General features: G+C 43.9%; 1 protein-coding gene across 3 annotated transcripts in view; it reads right to left on the reverse strand.

Annotated features, from left to right (window-relative positions):
- The window catches only part of GLI2 (GLI family zinc finger 2), a 186,766-nt gene that overhangs the window by 124,385 nt on the left and 42,047 nt on the right, over positions 1 to 20,334 (reverse strand). For all 3 annotated transcript variants that reach the window (XM_030241758.2, XM_030241757.2, XM_030241756.2), the window contains one exon: positions 13,475 to 13,634. In XM_030241758.2, the coding sequence (XP_030097618.1) occupies positions 13,475 to 13,604 (130 nt within the window). In that variant the 5' untranslated portion in view covers positions 13,605 to 13,634. The remainder of the gene's footprint in view (positions 1 to 13,474; positions 13,635 to 20,334) is intronic.

Consider the following 20,334-nt stretch of genomic DNA (forward strand, 5'->3'; position numbering starts at 1 on the left):
GCAGATGAAAGGATACGTGTGCACATAGTTTGCACATCATTAAGTTTGCAAAACGCTTTGAGGATGAAATGTGCTACATAAATATAACAGGTTATTAAATTTCTTGGTGCCTGCAGTGGTCTTCGATGGATTGTGCCTAAACCTGCTACTGCTTTTAGGTTCCTGGTTGTTTTTTTTTACTCCCATGCCCCAGAAAATGTTAAGTTTCTCCCTCCAGCCAAGGAGTCTTTCACACCTTCTGGTAGCCCCATGGAGCTGCTGTGTGAGGAGTGACGCTGGCTTTCGGCTGCATGTGTGCAGTCTCTGCTCATTTCCTCTGAAAGTGGTGGCTGCCAGTCTTGAAAGACCCCTCTTGCTCCCCCTGCTCTTCCCTAATAGAGCCCTTAATTAATACTGACGGCTGCTACCACTTTTGAGTAGGACAGTGCAAATCCTTGGTATATTAGTCAAACACCACAGAGATTTATGAACTTATCAGCGTGACCAGGATACTCAGAAAAGAAGCAAAACCCTTCAATTTAAAATTCTCTTACACCATCAGAAATTTCAACTTCATCTACAAGTTCTTTGTACTGTGAAAGTTCACTACTTCTGTTATTTCACTTCTAGTAAAGAACATGTCCTAATATGGACATTTTTGCAGCATTCAGCTAAATTCTGAAGATATATGAGGTACCCTGGTAGCCCTTTCTCCCATTAAAAACAACCTATTAACTCAGTCTCATGAAAGCCAAGTCATATCTGGTCTTTGTTTCTAGCAGAGATGGCTCAGCAACCTCTCTCTCCCATCTCAACAGCACACAGTGCCACAATTACACAAGGCATTGTGGCTCAAGCATGGGACATCAGTGAAAATATCTCTGTTCTTTCTTGGGATGCATGCATACTTTTCAAATTTCCTAAAAGGAGAGATCATTTGGTTTTGGCCCGGCATCTGAAACCACTCACAGGCCACACACAAGTTACCGAGTAAGCAGACGACATCCTTTTCTTAAACCCTTATGGACACAAACAGATTTTGAAAACATGTAGTTCAACCACCTCAGCAAATCGTTTCCCTGGTGAGTTGGTGTTGGGAGCCCAGTGCCTGCCCTTCCTCCCTCTCCTCACCCCCCCTTCAGTGTTTACAGCAAGAAGGACATCAGTGTTGCACTGAACCTGCTGCAGTTCTTTTATACAGATTTTGACCACATAATTTGATCATGACCACCGGCAGTTTTATTGCCCTGATTTATAAGTAGCCTTGCAGGGGTTTGGGACTTTTTTCCCTTTATTTGGTAAGAAAGTGAAACTCATACCAGTTCTTTCCCTGCTGCCGCCTGAGGACAAGCTGTAGGATCTCCACAGTGCTGCCACCCTCCCTCTGCCCTTGCTGTGGTCTCAGAGGGGAATACACACACTGAAGGAGCTGGCTGAAGCTCCTCCTCAAGCACAAATCCTCCCTGTGGCCCTCCCTGCCTCACAGCACTTGGCTTGTCCTGCCCAAGAGAATGGTCCAAGTGACGTCCAGGGGAATTGATGTTGCCACTCTCCCTGTCCACGAGTGTGACACCCCGACAGAAACTCCAGTGTCATTCCCTCCCTTGCCTGCTAACCCTCCCCCCAAGGAAGTCAGAAAAGGCTTCTTTGGCCAAGTCATCACTTTTACAATCCAACAACAGGGGATAAAAACCCAGGCAGCTCTGCCATGGAGCTAAGGGAGATGTGGCTGTTGGGTCAGGCACGTTGCTACCAACCATCTGCATTCCCCGGGCACACTAAATCTGGGACCTGTATTAGTATTCTCCAGCAGGCATCTGGCAGATATTAAATACCAGCCTCCCCAGAGAACTTGTTACCTCCTCATGCTTGACTGGGCGAATATAAGTGAGCGCCGTGCTTGTATCTGCTACCTGAAGAGGCTAGATGAAGCCTATGTGAAACATGCCAAGACTCCATATCTGTCATTACCATACCAATTTCCTGAATGAAAACCCTGCCTGTCTTTCATTTAATCTGTCTTCTCTCTCATTACATGACCAGAACACGCTGTACTAATTACAAAGAGAGGTCAGTATGTGACTCAAAACCTAATTTCTGTTACTCACCTAAAATGATTACTGCCTGGATGAGCATGATGTTCTGGAACAAGAATAACAAAGCCCACCAATCGTTCTGCCTTGTCACTAGCATGTGAAGAACTAATTTTGCACTGGGCCATGGGTTTAGTGAAAAGGTTCATCAGAAATCCCGTCATCTCACCCTGGTAACCTCATCTTCACAACACTGTGTACTTGTTTCCAGCTTATCTACCTTTTGTCTTTTTCTGCACCCAGCCAATTTCTTCTTACACTTCTGAGTGTGTAATATTTCCTAACTTCTCCCTTTGCTACCAAGTTCTCCTCTTGAGGATCCCACAAAATAGTGTCTTTTGGCTCAAACGCTGCTGTTAAGATTCTTGCTTCTTGCATCTCTGTATAGCAGCTGGTCAAAGGCCTTCAGATCCCTCAGCCCTCCTCCCACACAACTTGTTCAGGCTAATTCTGCTGCTCTGTATATTATTGTATCTGAGTAAAGCCTTTTGACTTTAGTCCACCATGATTTCCATAAAGGACTCTCAGCTTCTCTCTACTACTCTGAAGTTACTGGCACTTTGTGTCCTACCCCGAAGCAGAAATCACATCCTCCTTAGTTATGGGGTTCACACTGATCAAATATTCCTGGCATTTTCTTTTGCCTCACTGAACATAATAATTGCCTGGAAAAATAATTTCAAAACTACCTGCAGAACTGGTACCAGAAAATTCACAGGTGACATGAGCCATGATCCACTTCATGAGCAGACTGGGAATGCTGGGCACAGCTGCACCCTTTGTAAGTGTCTAGAGAGACATCAACCCTTCTTTGTGGCATCAATAACCATGGCTTTCAAGGGTCAATTCCTTCTTCTCTTCTCGTGCCTTATTCAGCTGACATTGCCTTCAAATCCCCACTGGTTTGGGCCATCAGCCCTGTATCTCACAAAACACAAGGTTAAGTGAAGCAAATTCAGGAGGACACTTCTATTCTGCCCTCAGGACTTAACTATGGGAAGGTTTTGAGGCTGGAAAAGAATAATTTTTCATTATGGTCACAGAGAGGAAGAATAAACTAAAACCACTGCAGATACAGGCACTGAGGAAAGGCCCTTTGGGCTGATACTTAGAGAAGCTCATTTCTATCCTCACTCAAGTGCTACAGAGGTTAAAGACCTGCTACAACCTCCCATAAAAGGCAAACCCCACATTAATAGGAAATGTGTTCCCCTCCCCCATTCCAAATGTATTTTTTATGAGTAAACATTTCTGAATTAAGACTTACTGTCTTCAAAGATCCCTTTTATGTCCCAAAGGTAACCATTTAAGTGTTCTTATAACAGCTGTTACTTATCTTTACAATGGGCAGTGCATGTGAACTCAGTGTCTGAAACTTTAATTTTGCTATATATTTTTTAGTAACTACATATAAATCCAGCCTGTTTCAAGTGTCAGTGACTCTATGTGACCAAAAGATAGCCTTGGATCTTATTTCACCTGCAAAGACATTGTTCTGAATGGAATTAAAAGCAGCAAAAAAATTTGCAGAACTCTCAACCCTTTTAACTTGCTTGCATAAGTGATGCAGAATGCACAGAGCTCAGAATATGAGATGCAAATGTTTTTCACACATTCAGTCATCTCATATCTATTTTAAGAGTCACTGCTCCAGCAGTTGAAACACAGGACCCTGCAGTAAAGATGTTTTAAGGATGTCTTTTTAACAGCACAGGAAAGTTCCTCTGGAGTTTTCAAAGGGAAAAAAAATCACACCAAACAGGAGTACTGCCAGCTCCTCTGCAGCTGATAACAGTATTAGAGCAGGCATGTGCACAGCAGACTAATGGGAAGGTAAGCTGAAACTAAGTTTCTCTCCAAAGCTGTTATCCCATGACAATGATTTTATCCTTCATCACCTAGCATCCAAGAGTCTAATTACAAAGTACTTTGCTAAGACCACTGTCTATTGCTAGACTGGGTGAATATACATGTCTACTGGGTGTCTATTGCCTGGGTCAGGGTAAACCATGAAGCTCTCCATGGTTTCTGTAAATTCACCCAGATGTGTCCAAAATCCCACTGAGGTATTTGGAGCTCACCCACAGACTACACATGTAAGAAGCTGCTTTGAACTAAGAAAAATAATTTTCTCTTGTTTTGATACAGAATATTTACAATTTGTTATTAACAACTTGATATACTCCAGCTGAGTTCCAGGTAAGATCACCTGAAAAACTTTCTCACTTCAGAGCAGGCATGGCCCTTTTGAATGCACTCAATCTATATCCCCAAATGGTCTCTCCACCGCAGATATTGAAAACACCTTCACTGTAAGAACTAAAACTTATCTTCCCCAACCCTGAAAAACTGTTTTATTATCGCCTTTGGACAATATATGTGACACCTAAGACATATGAACAAGGTCACCCTTGTAAGGCAGCACCCAGGGAGAGCAGCACCCTCTTGCAGGTGGTGGGGAGTGGGAGATGGTAACCTCCCCACAGTCTGCCCCTCTAAGTGTTTCCTTGTGACCAATGCCATAAACATGCTAACCAGATGCTGATGGATGAGCCTGGAGGCCCAAAGAACAACCCGAGTTCATTATATAAATGAGGGAGCCAAGGGAAGTCAAGCAGCTTTCCCAAAATCATGAAGGAAGTTTGGGACTTCACCAGGAAGTGAAACTAATTTTCTCCAGGCTCAGTTCTGTGCCCTCACTGCAGGGAGCCACCAAAAACCTGGTATCTTCACACAAGCAGCCTCTGGGAGTCGGATCAGCTTCCCACAACACACAATAATTCCTCTCGTTAAAACGGGACGTGCAAACCAATGCCTAAAGTCCTCACCTTTGTGTTTCTCTGCTTTTACTTTATAGGGTGGCTGTAAATGCCTCTGAAAGTACATAATCAGCTGTACCTGCAAACTGACACAAACAGATTTGGCTTAACCTCAAGCCTCACTTGCAAGAAGGCACTTGCACACATTAACAAAGGACAGGGATGTTCACTCCAGTCAGGTTGTAGGAAATTCCCCCCATCACTGCTGGTCCATCCCACAAATAGTAGCCATAAACCAGGGTGAGTCTCAGGTAGAAAAGCTGAGTGAGAACGGTAATTTCATCACCTCACAAACAGAAAAGTTGCATTTCAGAAAAATCTAAATATGAGCCAACATGCTGGCTCCAGGGTCAGCAATGCTTGGCTCAGAGCATCCCCACAGGTGCATAAAACCTCTTCTTTCTTTAAAATATTAAACTTTTGTTGAAGCAGCACACACAGGGCCAGGGGCTTAGAAGAAGATACCTCCTCTATTGGATAGTGTTTAGGAATGTCAGACACTGATCTTTTATATCAATACAACTGAAGCCATCAAAACATCTACTTTAACTGTTTATTTAAGGATGCATCTGTTGCCAGCTGTGATTTTTTCTGGAAATCTGTCAGTCAAGAGCTGATCACTGTAAGAAAAGAGCACAGAATAGAACAGTTTCTGGCTAAAATGGCACCATTCAATCCCTGAAAATGTCACTGTATTTTAAAAATCAGATACTGGTGACATTAAATATAAATATTTTGCTTATAATTCTCCAGTTCTAGTTTATGATTTACTTACAATTGGAAGCATTTTCAATGGGATGATCTTAAAAAGATCTGGGATTCCAGGAGGAGGAAAGAGATATTAAAAAAAAAAAAAAAAAAGGGGGACAGAAACCCCCACTGAGCTCTCTAACTAACTACAGAAAAGGCAGAATTGATTTCAGTCAAGTTTGTGATCATGTGGGATCACATTGAATTTTTTTAATTTTCATTCTGGATTCAGCCTATGTGCCCAAAGTTTTGCTCAGCTCTCTCCAGCAAGGTTTGCCTGATTTCAACCCAACACCACTATGGGAGTCACAGAACACCCAGCACAGGTCATTTTCCAACACATATAAAGTCATGAGTTTAACATAATTCTGAAGAAGTCTGCATGAAAATACTATATCCCCTTCACTCCTTCAAGAGCTAAATTTACAGTCTTGGCTGAGGTTTTATTCTCTGTCATTACCATTAAGATCAGAGAACTCATCCTGTCAAGCACAGTCCCCACACAGAATTCATGGGATATCAATTTATTTCAGAATTTAAGTCTTCTGCAATTTTTGTCTCACTTGGTTCTGGAAAAATCTGTAGTCTCTAATTATGAGCCCACTGTGCTAGGTATGGAACAAAGGCACTGCTGAGTTCGTTTAAATTCAGTGATAACCTATTTGTGCTGCTGAGCATTTTCATACCCTTATGCAACCGAGAGGAATGAAGCTGACTGCTGCATCGTGATGTTCTCAGAGGCTCTGGATGATGCATACACAGCTTGTGCTCATCTCTCCTGAAGGGAAAGAAACAACGCCTCCGTTTGGCAGATGGGCATGAGGATTTGAGTCATCTGACCATGATTACGTGGCATATCATTGAGAGAGGAAGGGCTTGCTAGTGGATATGGTGAACCAAGGAACCTGGGCTAAGACCTCTGTACTATTATCGACATCCCATGTACACCAGATATGAACTTCTGAAGTCCCAGAGATAATCACTTCTTGACATCCCTCTGAAATAGCTCAACCCATTTCAGTCACTCTGACCAAGAAAAACAATCCCCTGTGCTCCCAGTCTGCAGAATGGGAGCAATGACATCTCCCTGTCTTGCCTGGATGTTCATATGCAGACAGATGCTGAAGTGTTGAGGCTGTGTGGGGGCTTCACAAAGCAATAAATCCCCCCACAAGCCCTGGGCATCCCAGAAGCCACCATACAGCATAATTAATCTTCTCTAATTATAAAAAATAATAAAAACAGTGCAGTGGAACTGGCTGTGTCCTCTCAGGCCTCTGCACCTCACACATCACCACAAGAAACCATGAAAACAGACAACCTGATTTCATGGGGAGCAGTTTAACAAGGTGAGGAACAATGCCAAGTCCTCTTTCTCACTGCAAGGTCTATGGATGCTTTTTCAAGGCCACTTCTTTAGGGGGTGCTGGGAATAAAAGCCCTGTTTCTTGGTGCTGGTATTGGATGCACAGCATTTCTAGGAACATTTTTCTTTGCCACTCGTCTGACCTCAGGAGCAGTCCCACTGCTCTGTGCAGGCAGCCACAGAATGCTCTGCCAAATCCTATCAATTATTTAGCATCCAAAGGTAGACCTAATCTGTGTGGTAAAAGGATGGATTTTATCTAAGGCTTGTTCCCCTTAAAGTGATTTACACAACTGGCCTCTCTAGTTGCTTCTCTTAACATAATTATTTACTTTTGCATTAATAGCCTTCCTCCATTTGGGTTATTTTTAGGACCTTTTTGTAGCCTTGAGAATTTACTATGGCTTTTCCCCTTGTATTTTTAGTGGGGATTTTAAATTTCCCATCTCTCTGAATGGGCTGTTAAAACACTAGTTTTGCCAACCCTGGTGTAAAGCAGGAGCAGCTCTGGGAAGCAGCCCCCCTGGCTGTGTTGACATCTGGGTGTTGAGTTGCCTCTAACTTGAGAAGCCAAGGGTGAGATTTCAGTTCAGAGCTGGCAGTCAGGGCTCCCAGACTGCTCATCAAGCTATGGACTGATGAACATGAATGAAAGGCTTGAAAGTATTAATCTAGTCCCACCTTGGTTTCTCACTTTAACCCCACTCTGCAATTTTGGCAAAGTTGGGAGGACTGGGATTTTTCCACCTAACATTAAATCAGGCATGAAGCCCTCACAGGAATAAAGCAGGCACAATGTGATTCACGCCACCCTAATGCAAAAGCATCCCAAACTACACACATAACACTTAGGCAGCCAAATTTAGACAAAATAACTCCTATCCTTCGTCCTCCTATGACTATGGCAGGTTCAAATGCCATGGCTAATGGGTGCTGTTGGGAGAATTGATTTATAAAACCTGAACAAATTCACAGATATTCAGGCAACAAGATGCCAGAGATACTAAAAATTCAAGCTATGGGGACATGCTAGCAGAAGAGACAATCCATGAGATAATCCATTATCACCACTGGATTTTCTTACTTGACTACAACTGAACAATCCACAACAGGTGAGTTTGTCATCAGTTAAAAAGGTTTTTTTTATGTACCCTCTGAGGGGCACTTAAATGAAATCTAAGCTGGGTCCCCAGAGAAGCAGACTTACCACTGTTTGCCAGAATAAACTTATGGAGCTTACAGAGTAATAGAAATGCAGATGTGATTATTATTACAATTATTATTAATGATAATAAAACACTCAAAATACAAAGGTCTTCCAGGTGGTGCTTAATGGTTGGGATCACCAATGCCAGAACCAGCCTGTGAAGAATAACTTTTTCTATTTTAAAGTCATAAAAGCTTTTCAACTTGGTACAGTATGGTTAGGGATGAGATAAAATTACTCTGTCTTCAAAAGTACCTTTGCATCTGTAACAAGCTGAAATTATAGGAACTTTTGCTAAAACAGTGTGGAGGAGCTGTACACAATCAGGGAATGCTAGCTGATGCTATGAATTATAGAATTGTTTAGGCTGGAAAAGACTCTTAAGTTCATCAAGTCCAACCATAAAGCTGTTGCATCATCTAAGGGCTACATAATTTAAATCAAAAAGTCTGAACACATTAATGGTTATCCACTCTGAGGCCACACCTTTGCCACAGGGCTGGATACCACACAAAGTCAGTAGAGAGGCCTGGGCAAGGAGTTTCCCCCATGAGGAAAAAAAGAAAACAAACCAAGAAGTCAGACTCCAATCACACATTTAAGCAAAGCAAAGGATTACCTGGGCTGACTCTTTTGAAGAAGAAACTAGGGAGACAGCATTGCAAGCCATGGATGGAAGAGAAAGGGCAGGCAGAAGACAAGATGAGCTTTTGCAGCACAGTTTGTGGCAATCTTAATGATCAAAATTCTGCCACTGTGACCGAAGAACTAAACCTGCTGCTCCCAGAGTGCTCTCTGCCAGGCCCACACCCCAGATAATGCTCATGAAACATAAAAGTGGTGCACCATGGCTTTGGCTTCATCTTCCTCTACATGAATCCTTCTAAACTATCCCAAAGAGCAGGTGTCAGGTGGCCACCATGAGACAAGACTGGCAAGCTTGTCATTGTCCTTGATATCCTGTTACTGGGGAACAGTCTCAGCACTGCACCAGTCTGAGCATCTGAGACATCCAGCTGCCTGAAGGGACATGAGTGGGTACACAAGAGACTGTAGGCAACCTGTCTACTCAGGAGGGCTACAGTAGCAAAAAAATACACTTTAGAACCCAACAGAATCAGTTTCATGAAAAGCTGAGAGAAACAGTCAGAGAAGAAATACAATTTTTGATTGCTCTTGCTCTTGTGGCAGCACTGCACAGAAGCCCTACCCAAGGTGGGCCACTAAAGTCTATGCAGTAGATGTAGGGGAATAGACTGTCAGTGGCTGTCAGGAGAATTTCTTAGTCTGAATTACAGGATTTTCCCAACATTCAGTTTTAACCACTTGCCCCCTTTCCCCCTGGAGCCAGTCCCAGCTGTTCTGCTGAACACATCTCTCAGCATTTTAAGGTGTACACAGCAAAGCAGTGCACAGCAGGGAAACTAAGAATGCGCTTGTACTGGTTATGTTCCTTTTCCTGGAAAATGTGAACTGAATGAAAAACATTCTTCAAGAAGATCCCTGCCCCTCCAGGGTGGACATAGGAGATGACTTCATTGGGGCTGTTCTCATTCTAATTTGTCTGAGTCTTGGGCCACACAGACTATATATTTTTTCAGTGCTCTGAGGTGTGCTGGATGCTGGCATTTCCGCCTCCTCATTTACATGGTCTTCCCATAATCTAGCACTGAGACAAGCTGAACTGCATAAGGACTCCCTGCCAATGCCACTTGGGGCTTGCTTATGGAAGACCTCTGGAGAGCGATGGGAGGTGCTCCCTGCCCTTCTCCTCTGCCTGTGAAAGGGCTGAGTGTGCTACTTCTGCAGAACTAAGCATTCCTGCCAGCCCATAAATCAAGTGAGCAAACTCCATCCCAATCTCTGATCTGCTGCAGAAAAGCCCCATACTCTGCCTTTAAAGCACACACAGGGCAAAGAGCTGTATTTCATCAACTGAAGCCTTAATATCAGAGGAGAGTCGTTACCTCCTGGAAAAAAAAAAAAAGCACAGCCAGAGTCTTACTAGTTCTGCAGCTTGGCTTCCCCATGTTTACACCAAATGACTTGTTGAACTTCATTATATACAAAGTATTTCCATAGATCAGAGGCAGGGAGACCTGTGCAGCTAACATAAAATAAATTACCACCCTGTGATAAATGGTTCTATTAGCAATCCAGATTGTTAAACTCAGATACAACAGGATGAAGGGAGCACTGCCCCATTCATTCTCCCTGCGGCAGATACTGAGTTGTAAATAGGTTATTTTGTGTGTAAATAACACATTAAAACTCAGCATTAGCCGTGTCTTTTGATAGAGAGGAAATTGTTCCAAATAAATAATTTCGGACAGGAATGTAAAATAAGCCAGATTTAATAGTGCATGCCTGCTGTAGCTGTGTTAAACATGACTAAAATGATAAACCCCAGAATATACTAATAGTAAACTATGCTCTGACATCAAAGTAATGAGGCTGTATTTTTACCCAGCTTTAGAAATGCTAAAATTAGTCTTGACAGAGCCAGACATCAGAAAAATGTTTCAAACATAAACACCATCAATTTGGGAACTTGGAGTTTGTGTCACACAGAGGGTGGGGTGGAGAGGGAAAGGTGCATTCTGGACCTTGTTAAAGTTGGGCAGTTAGCATTTAGGAGAATTTGTCTTTAATTTTTATTATGAGATGAGAAACCTCTCTTCCTAAAAATCTCTGCCTTTGAAAGAGTGGCTCATTTAAATTTCCCCTACAGTCCTGTGCCTGGGCTTCCTCCTGCCTGTAGCTATAGAGGATGTGTCAGTGCCAGCCTGGAGGACACGACCCAGCCTCACTCACAGCAAACCCTCCTACCCAACACAGCAACATGGACTTTGGCATTCAACAGAAGGGTTTTCTGAACTTGAATTGTTGTAAGTTGCCCTTCCAGAAGTAGAGACAACAAAACCAAGAGCCTCTTCTGCAGATCTAAGTTGTCTGTAGTTCCCACACACTGTCATTACAAACACTTTCCATCTCAGTCACACATACACAGGTGCCCCTACTGCAAGTGAAAAGAGGAGCTTTGACTCCTTGGCCAACATGATTTATGGAAAACCAGAAAATTAGGAGAGACTTCCCTGATGTTGTATCTGTGAGGCCAATTTCTGAACATCTGATCAATGAGTTACTATAAAAAACTGTCGCAGATGATGTTTAAAATGGCAGCTTCAGAAGACTGAAAATATGGGATGCAAATTTTTAGTACAAAAGGACTCTTCTCTACTGCCAGCATCAACAATATCGATCTCTTTTCCCACAGCCATAACTTAATTTGTTAGAGGCTGGAAACATTTGGGACAAATACCCAAAGCAAGGGAACTAGAAATCCAGACTGAGCATATTATCTTATAATAATAATACAGTCTAAATAATAATATAATCAAATAGTTATTCTTCAATATTTAACTAATATTCAGTTTATTCCTTCAATTAATTAGAAATAAAACCTTATAAATCTATTAATTCCTACAAGGGAAGAAGAAAACCTTATGATCTGAGAAATATGCAAAATGTGCTATGATGGCACTCCTTCTGTGTGACTCAGTAGAGTAAAGGAGAAGAAATGTGTTGCAAATTACATTTGTTTGGCTCTGGAGAGCAGCTTGGTGATTTGCAGCACTGGCTGAGCCTCACTGCCACTGTCTCATATGCTAGTACAAAGAGTAAAACCTCTGCAATAAATGAAATCAAGAGTTTGTCTTGGATGAGAATAAAGACTTGCTCGTCAGGCCCCAAAGCAGGGTGGGGAGCTCAGAGGTTCCCCCTTTAAAGCTGATGCCCTCCTCAAGCTGAAACTTCCTAATTAATCTCCAAGCCTCGTTTGCTTTCTTCTGTAAAAATACGATCATAAATACTCATAGCTCTGGCCTGTTGTGAGTAATTACTTTAGATTAGGGAATCAAACATGTTATATTAGCATGAATACCATGTAAGTAGAGTCTTATCTCTACCCAGCCTTTTTGTCATCACCTGCTAAATCACACCTTGCAGTTCACTCAGTTAGAAGACAACTTTGTATTACTTTTTCTACTTTCAAGCACACACACAAGCAAGCTGCTGGCTTTCAGGAGCCTGTATTATATCTAGCCAGAGTTCAAAGGAAAGCACTTGGAACCACAAGAGCACGTGCATCACCTGCAGTGTCCCAGGGCCAGCGTCCGGCCACACGCTGCTCTGCCGCTGCCCATTTTGGGTCATTTATGAGCACTTTTCTTCACAGCATGACACAGATTTCACTCTTTACATCTCATTACACAACGCTTTTATCACAATTCCCCTGACATCTTCAAACAATCCTCAACTTACTTCTCCACTTCCTCCTACTAAAAGGAGAAATATTGAGCCCATAAATCACTTTTTTCTAAAGGTGAGAGCACACTGCTAACAGAACATATCATACTGGATGCTTAAAAACCAATTAGGTCTCCAGGGATGCTACGTAGGCTGATGGACACTCCACCTCGGGGCATCCTCATTTGGATCTCTGGAAAGGTCGTGACTGCTTCCTCAGTGGAAGCATTCCCAAGGCAAGTGCCAAGTGGGGAGAAGGTGTTTATTCATACCAGCACATCTATGGGTCGTGAATTTTAGAACATGCTTGGACTATGCTGGGGCCAATCAACCCTTCAGGTCACTGAGATGATACCTCAAGTGGGCTGCCTCAGAAGTTCCTACAGCCTTTGGCCAAAACCTTGCTTAACATGCTGACTTGAACAGGAACGGCACAAGTGGAGGGGTTTCTTTATGAATATTCCTGCACTGGGTCTGGACATTCCCAAATTCCTCTCTAACTGAGAAATCCCAGCAGCAATGACTGAAGACCACGCAGTCTGTTTAGCTCATTAGCAGGATCACAGCTGGCACATGACACCCATTTCTGACCAGGATAATGAGATGCTCCCCATCTCCAGCCATCCCCACCAGGCATTCTTTAACCATGGAGGAGTGGAGGGCACAGTGCTGCCAGCACTGTGCAGCACCAGTCAGCTGGTGGCAAGCATTGATGGGATGCCCCAACTCCCCCACAGCCGCCCCTCACCACCCTCACCCCAGCCCAGTTCTCCATCACACTACAGTGATGTTTAGATGCCACACAGTGACACAGTTTCCAGCTCCTCTGACAGCCAAGAACCCCAATAAACTCAGCGTGTTCACAGGAAGACAGATGCCACCATACTTATTAAATTCTTACAGTCTAATGAAAAACACCCCTGCTGCTTTCGAATTGTGGAAAACAAAGTACCTCCTTGTGCCACTGCTGCTCCTGCTGCTGCTAGAGGGGGTTTCTTCCCCGTCTCTGTAAAGCCATTCCCCTCCAGAACAGCACCTTTCCCTTCTTTTTTCCCAGCAGCTGTTGAAGCAGAAGTTTCCATCTTAGACGGGCATCTTCCAGCTCAGGAACCCTACAAGACATAAAACAAAACCAAATTTTGGTCACCACTCACAAATCAGGCAAAATCAGCTCCATGAAGCGGAAGATGGTTTGGCAGAGTTCAAAAGCAAATGGCAAGCAGCAAAGAATTCCTGGGTTCCTTACTCCAGCAGTCAAGAGGCACAAAGGCCACAACCTTGTAAAGGACTGGGTATTCTCACAAACCTACAAAGATCAAGAACAAAAAACAATCCCCAGCTAAAACTGGACTACGCAGTAGAGTTTAGAGGTCCAAAGGGCTTTCCAGGATTATAGGATAGGTGAGATACAAATATTTAGCACACATAACATGGATTTACCCATTGTATACATGACCTAGACCACCCTAAGAAAAAACTCAGCAAAAAATTTCCAATAAAATACAGATAAACATATATTTAAAGTGGGGATTTTTTTCTATCCCACAGTGGGAGCTTATGCTGTGGGCTGCTTTGGAACCAGTGTCACGATCAGAACTTTTCAGCAATGCTTGTAGATAAGCCACAGCAGGTCTGCCATAACCCATCAAGTTTTCACTGGTGAAGTCTAACAAACACTGATCCCTCTCTCTCCCAAGAAAGTTCTTCTATCCTGACCAATGGCAACTGAAAATCAGCCCAGCTTTAACCCCATTACAAATGGTGAATTAAATGCCACGAAATATCCACAAAACAAGAAGACACCAAAGTACAAATAAACTTAGGTTGGTTAAACACAGCAGTTCCTGAACTATTGGAGCATTTTTCTGTGTGATTCAGACTTAAAAGCAAACATATGGGTATCCCATATTTACTGTAAAAATGGGGCTTCTCCTAAATGAAGAGGCATACTTTGTTTCTGAATGCAAATACTTTGTTCCCCTCATTTTACCTTGTTTGATTTCACATGTCTCCACCTGACTCCTTGCACACAACCCAGCACAGTTACCGGGCACTACCAGCCTCAGGCTGGTCTTGGGAAAACCCACTGCTAATTCCTCTTTCCTTTCTAATTTTCATGCAGATCTGCAATTTTTCACATGCAAATTTTCAAATGCAAATTTTTCATCTCCTGAAATACTCTGGAGCACACTGGCTGTTTGCCTTACTGGAATTAATGGGATTGGGGGAATATCTGGGAAACCAGAACATTTGTGTGTGCGTGTGCGGGTTGTTTTATCGCCACTGTGCCAATTCAAAACTTCCCTCCCTTTGCTCTGGAGGACTGACTGACTCCTGAACACATTGGACTAACAGGTAAACTCCCCTAAAAACTTTAAAGCACAAAGATTTCAGGAATTCCCACCCTGTGAGGAACCTGGTGCATGGTGGCTGTGGAGGACTGTCACCACTGCCTGGGCTCAGGGAGAGTGGTGTCCCACCAAGCAGCTGTGTGCTGCAGCCTGAGCAGCTCATCCCAGGAGCCTTCAGGCGTGGCTCACATTAATGGGACAACGAAGTGATGGATCTGTGGTCACAGTCTGCAGCTGTAAACTGCAGAGCTCGCATTGGAAACGACAGGACCCACAATTACAGGCTTTACTGACGGCACAAGGCTCCGCTGAATACTGAGGTGGCCCCACAAGGTCCTGCCCCGGCATGTGCTGGGCTTGATGGCAAGCATGGGATGTGTTCCTGGGGCCAGGACTTTACAGTGCTTTAATCCAGGAATCAGGTTGGGTTACAGGCCACGTATGAAATAAATACACCCGAGCTGCAGGAGTATTTGACCTAGGTCTGACAGCCTGGGCTTCTGTTCGTTAAGCAAATAAACTTCAGAGGCTCTATTGCAAACCCCCCACCTGTTTCTTCTTAGTCCCTCCTTTCAAGGCTTTGCACTTTTGTTTGAAACCAGACGCTGGCCCTCGCACCCCAGCCCCCCTTCTCTGGGTACCCTGACCCTGGGGGCAGCCCCGGGGGTGAGGGAGCATCCTCGGGCACTGCAAAGCTCAGCAGCCAGTGAGGGGAAGGAAGGAAGTGGTAACAGGACTTGTTCTGTGGAACATGCAGATTAGAGCCATGGGTTTTTTTCCAGAGATGCCTGAAGCAAAATCTCTACATCCCTGCCACAGACACCTCAGTAGGGACCCAGTTTTTCAGATGTGTCATTTATCCAACTGGAATGTGACAGGAGTCATGCCTGTATTTGAAAATCTGGTCTTTGCAGCTGTAATGCTCTCTTTTCAGATGAATTATGAATTTAAAACAATATTCAAGTTCTAGCAATAAGTGGTTGTATTAAACAGGTAAATCCTCAAATACCAGATTAGAAAAAAAAAAAAAATAATGCAACTACTCTAATCTCACAGGATTTAGGGTAATAAGTCTATAATTATTTTTGCATTGTAAAGGTGCCTGGGGCAGAGCAGGCTGACTATGAGGTTCCGAGCTTTTCCCCAAGTCAGCAGCAACTAAAAGTCATTTTCCTTTCACAGCACTCAACAGCCAGAACTGATCATCTCAGCCCAGGAAGACACAAGCAGCCTTCCTGCCACATCCTGCTCTGCTCAGCACCTCTTCCCACAGACCAGGACAGAGAACAGTGAGCAAAGGAGCACCAACATTGATTTCATATCCCACCTTCTGAGGTTTCACACACAGCAGTCAAGAGTTGGTAGACAGCAGCCTTCCCTGTGGTGCAATGTGTGACCAGAACACAGCACCGGAACTCTGGAGATTTAGGTCCCCATCATGGACCTGCTACAGTCTCCTCAGTGTCCCTGGGCAAAAAGCTTAACTCCTCTCTTGCAACCAGTTTCCACAGCCATAAAATAGGAAATAGTACTTTGCCCTATTTGCAAAGTGCTTTGAGATCCTTTGAGGCACAAAGCTATGGAAGTGTTTTTATTACCAGTATAGGAAGATATATTGGTGGAGTCAGTCAATCCACACTATCCAGGAGCACAACATTCATTTTTTAAGCAATGCATACTTTGCTTTCTGTTTGATGCTAAACTTTTTCTGCTGCTCTGTGCCACACAGAATTTATAAATTCAATGACAGATTAATCTTAGCAGTGAGCCATTTGGCATGAAAAAGGGTTTCACAGGGAGCCTGCTTTTTCCTGTAAAGAGCATGCATTTAGGAGTGACTATACAGAGAAAGACCCTATGCACTTATTCAAGCACAACTCTCTGCCCTCCGTCATTACTCAGAATTAGAAAACCAGAATGGATTACTCAGATATTTCCTAAGGTTTGTAGCTTTCTCTGCAAGAGGAGGGCTGGGTAATTGATTTTGACACTAATACCAGCACTATTCATATGCCCTGTAATATAATTCTGCAGTGACACTAAAAAGGCAGCCATCTGAGATCTGAACAAGGAAAGTGCTATATGATTTGCCCTAGACAACCCTAGCTATTTTAACAGCTGTGTTGTGTATTAAAAGGGAGAAATCCCAACAGAATTAAAAACAACAAAGTCACATTTGCCTTTGAGGGAAAACAAGAAGCCGTAAACTTCCCTAATAAAACAATCCCTCCCGCCAAGTGCTTGAGGAATGGTCTAACGCGCTGCCCGAAAATGCCTGTCTCTTTTGGAGGGCATCAGCCTGAGCAGGACTGCTGGAAAACTTAGGAATGAACAAATACTCATCAGTCATACCCTCTACACACCCCTTTTTTTTTTTTTTTTTAAAGGCAATTATTTCCTTCTTCAGGATTGTTCTTTCATCAGGAAACCCCCTTCTCCTCCCCCAGACAGGGCAGAAAACATTTTTTTTTTTATTTCTCTGTGAAAAATGAATGACCAATTTTGCCTATTTCTGCTCAAAGATTAAGCAGCACCATGGGAGTGATCCTCTCTGGCAGAGGGCAGGCACTATGACTCAGATCGAATCCTGAGTGCCACCTTCAAGGCTGGTAGCCCCATAGAAGGGGCAGAAAGGGATTTCCAAAGCATGCTTCCAGAAGCCATCTCACTTCTTGGGAATATTTTGGGCTTTCTCTTTTCATTCTGAGTTCATCTCCACCTGACCTCTCCATACACAGCCCTAGCAATGCCAGTGAGGTGGTGTCACCTCACTGAGGGGACACGCTGGAGGTGTGCTGGCTGCTGACACCAGCACCACAGCCAGTATCCACTGCCATTGCTGCTGGCTCCTGGCAAGACTGATGGGAGCTGGGATAACCAAGAGCAGCCTTTGCCCTGCTCTTGCCAGGTCTGTGTTCAGGCACCCACAGGGAGACAATCAATTCTGCCACATTAGCCCTGTGCAGGTACAATCCCAGGTCTGACAGTTTTTCCAGGTGTGCTGCTTTAGTTAAGATAAACAAGAACACACTCCCACCATCTCTTCTTTTGCAGTGGACTGTGTCATACAGCTAAAGCCCTCTGAATACATGATCCACTTATGAAATTCAGTGTGAGCCAACTGCTCTGAACATTGGCTTAATACAGTGGCTGCTGTGATCCTTTTCAGTCTACCAGGGGTTGAGCCAAATTATGCTCTCAATTACATAGAAGTAGCAGCAGTTAACCTGGTGAAGTCACAGGCTCTGTACCACAGCAAAACTTGACCCCTCTATTTTCTTTTATGTCAGCAAATGCTCCAAATTACTAAAGAAAGTTTTTTTTCTGTCTAAATGCCACTAGTAAATCTTGGGACTATCCAAACAGGCTGTCTGCTGCTGAAGGACCTATAATTGTTTACAGAATATCAATCTCAGGTAAAAGCGGCATAAAAATTAATTCAGAACTAATCACTATTGAAGCCCTCCTGACACAAGGTTTCCCATCTTGACATTTCTTAGGAATAGTTTGCTTGGGCCAATCCTACAGGGTTGATTACACATGGAAATTAGAGCTGTACACTGGCGCAGTAGCTCTCTGACTGAGGGCCACTCCTGCCCCTTCCCCTCAAAAAACCTTCTGGGGGGGGTCCCTCCCAGCTTCTGGGATGAAAGGAAGCAGAGACAAACCCATGCTGCCACAAGCAGGGCTAGAAGGGCACAGAGCTGCTCAGGGGTTATGCTCAGAGAACTGAGTAATACCAGGCTGCCAAAGGGAGGGAGGAGGGAGCTGTGCTAGCAGCAAACAGGATAGGAAGACACACAAGCTCTGCCTGCCTGCTCCCAAAGGTAAGGCTAAAATTGCTGAGAAATCTGAGAAAGCTTCACCCAACAGTTTCAGCCCATGGTAAAAGTTGTATCACTCCAAAAAATTAAAAGGGAAAAAAAAAAAAAAAAAAAGGGGGGGGAAAAAAAGAAAAATACCTCCAGTAGGGTTGGCAAAACTGCAATAGTTATACAGGTTCTGGAATGTACAAAGGCTGAAATCAGAGACTTAGCATCTCTTTTGAACTTCAAAAACAACAAGTCTCTTCAAATCACTCCGTTAATTGGCTTTAAATTAGAGTTCTAAGTTTAATGAACAAATCCTTCGCATACGGCATGAAACGGATACACTTCTAGATTAACTTCCTGATCAACACCATCTGCCATTTCCATATGGCAACAGCAAACCAAAAGCACGAGGAAGAAGCTGCTCTGCAATACTGGGAGGGGTCAAAGTGCACCCAGAGCTGACTGGGGCTTTGTAGGGTGTCTCTGTACTGCAGTAACATCACCTCCAGCCAGCTCCCCAATTCCTGAGATATTTCACAGGCACAACTCCATCCAGGAAGGTAAAGAAAAGAAAAATGCAGGGTAGGAAGGAGGCATGAGGGAAGAAGGGATGTTTGCAAGGATGATTGGATGGATGTGGAAAGAGCAGTAAGTTCCTGAAGATAGACAAGGGCCTGGAAAACAAGAAATAAGGGGATAGGGGGGTGACCTTAAAGACTTACTGAAGCACAGACAATGGCAAATCCTGTGGAAACAGACAAGCATGGAAAAGAAGCAGCAAGACTATAGGCACACCTGATTCCCCAAGAGATGGAGATACATGCACTGCTGGGGCAGGGGAAGGCACAACATGACATGTACTCACAGCAGGGACAGGACAGGGAGGCAGGGCACAGAGGGAAGAGAGACACAGGGGAGAAAAGTGACATGCAGGGGTCTCTGGTAGAAGAAATATGCCCTGCAAACAGCTTCAAAGAATGCGACCTTCCAGCCTGCTCCATCACTCTTTGTACATGGAGTACCAAGATTTTGTGTCTAGGCACAAAGAGAATTTACAGTGTCAGGTGGTCCCACCCAGCCATGTGAAAGAAAACCAGCTCAAAAAGAGTCACAGGTGCTGTTCCCCCTGCTTACACTGACACTGACCACAGCAGCCTTCCACTAACATCAAACAAGGACAGTGGAGTTAGTGGTGGCACTCAGAAATTATCACCATATGGACTGTCTGTAAATATTCAGCTACCTGCTCAAGAACCAGCCTTCAGCAGCTCCTGGGAGATGTTCCAGCAGGAGCCAGTCACTGATGGCTCCGGGGCAGCAAGGCTGCAATGCCAGCATCCACAGAGGGGCAGCCAGCCCTTGGGCCCCCAGGTCCTGGGCAGGGCTGACAGAGGTGGCACTTGTGGGAAAGATGTGTCCTTCAGGAATGTCAACCACAGGCCAGGCTATCCTAGGACACTCTGTGGCACCAAATGACAGCACTGAGGCTACTGTATTGCAACATAAATGATTTTTCCCTTTCTAAAGCCATTTTACTTTCTGGGCTGCATTTATTGGAAAGGAGATGATATTAAATAGAGGAACTAACATTTCAGCCATTTTTCAGGTGTAGCCTGATGTTCCTATTTTTCACAAACACTAATATCACT

This window comes from Serinus canaria, chromosome 7 (genome assembly GCF_022539315.1).
Source record: "Serinus canaria isolate serCan28SL12 chromosome 7, serCan2020, whole genome shotgun sequence".
Classification (NCBI taxonomy): domain Eukaryota; kingdom Metazoa; phylum Chordata; class Aves; order Passeriformes; family Fringillidae; genus Serinus; species Serinus canaria.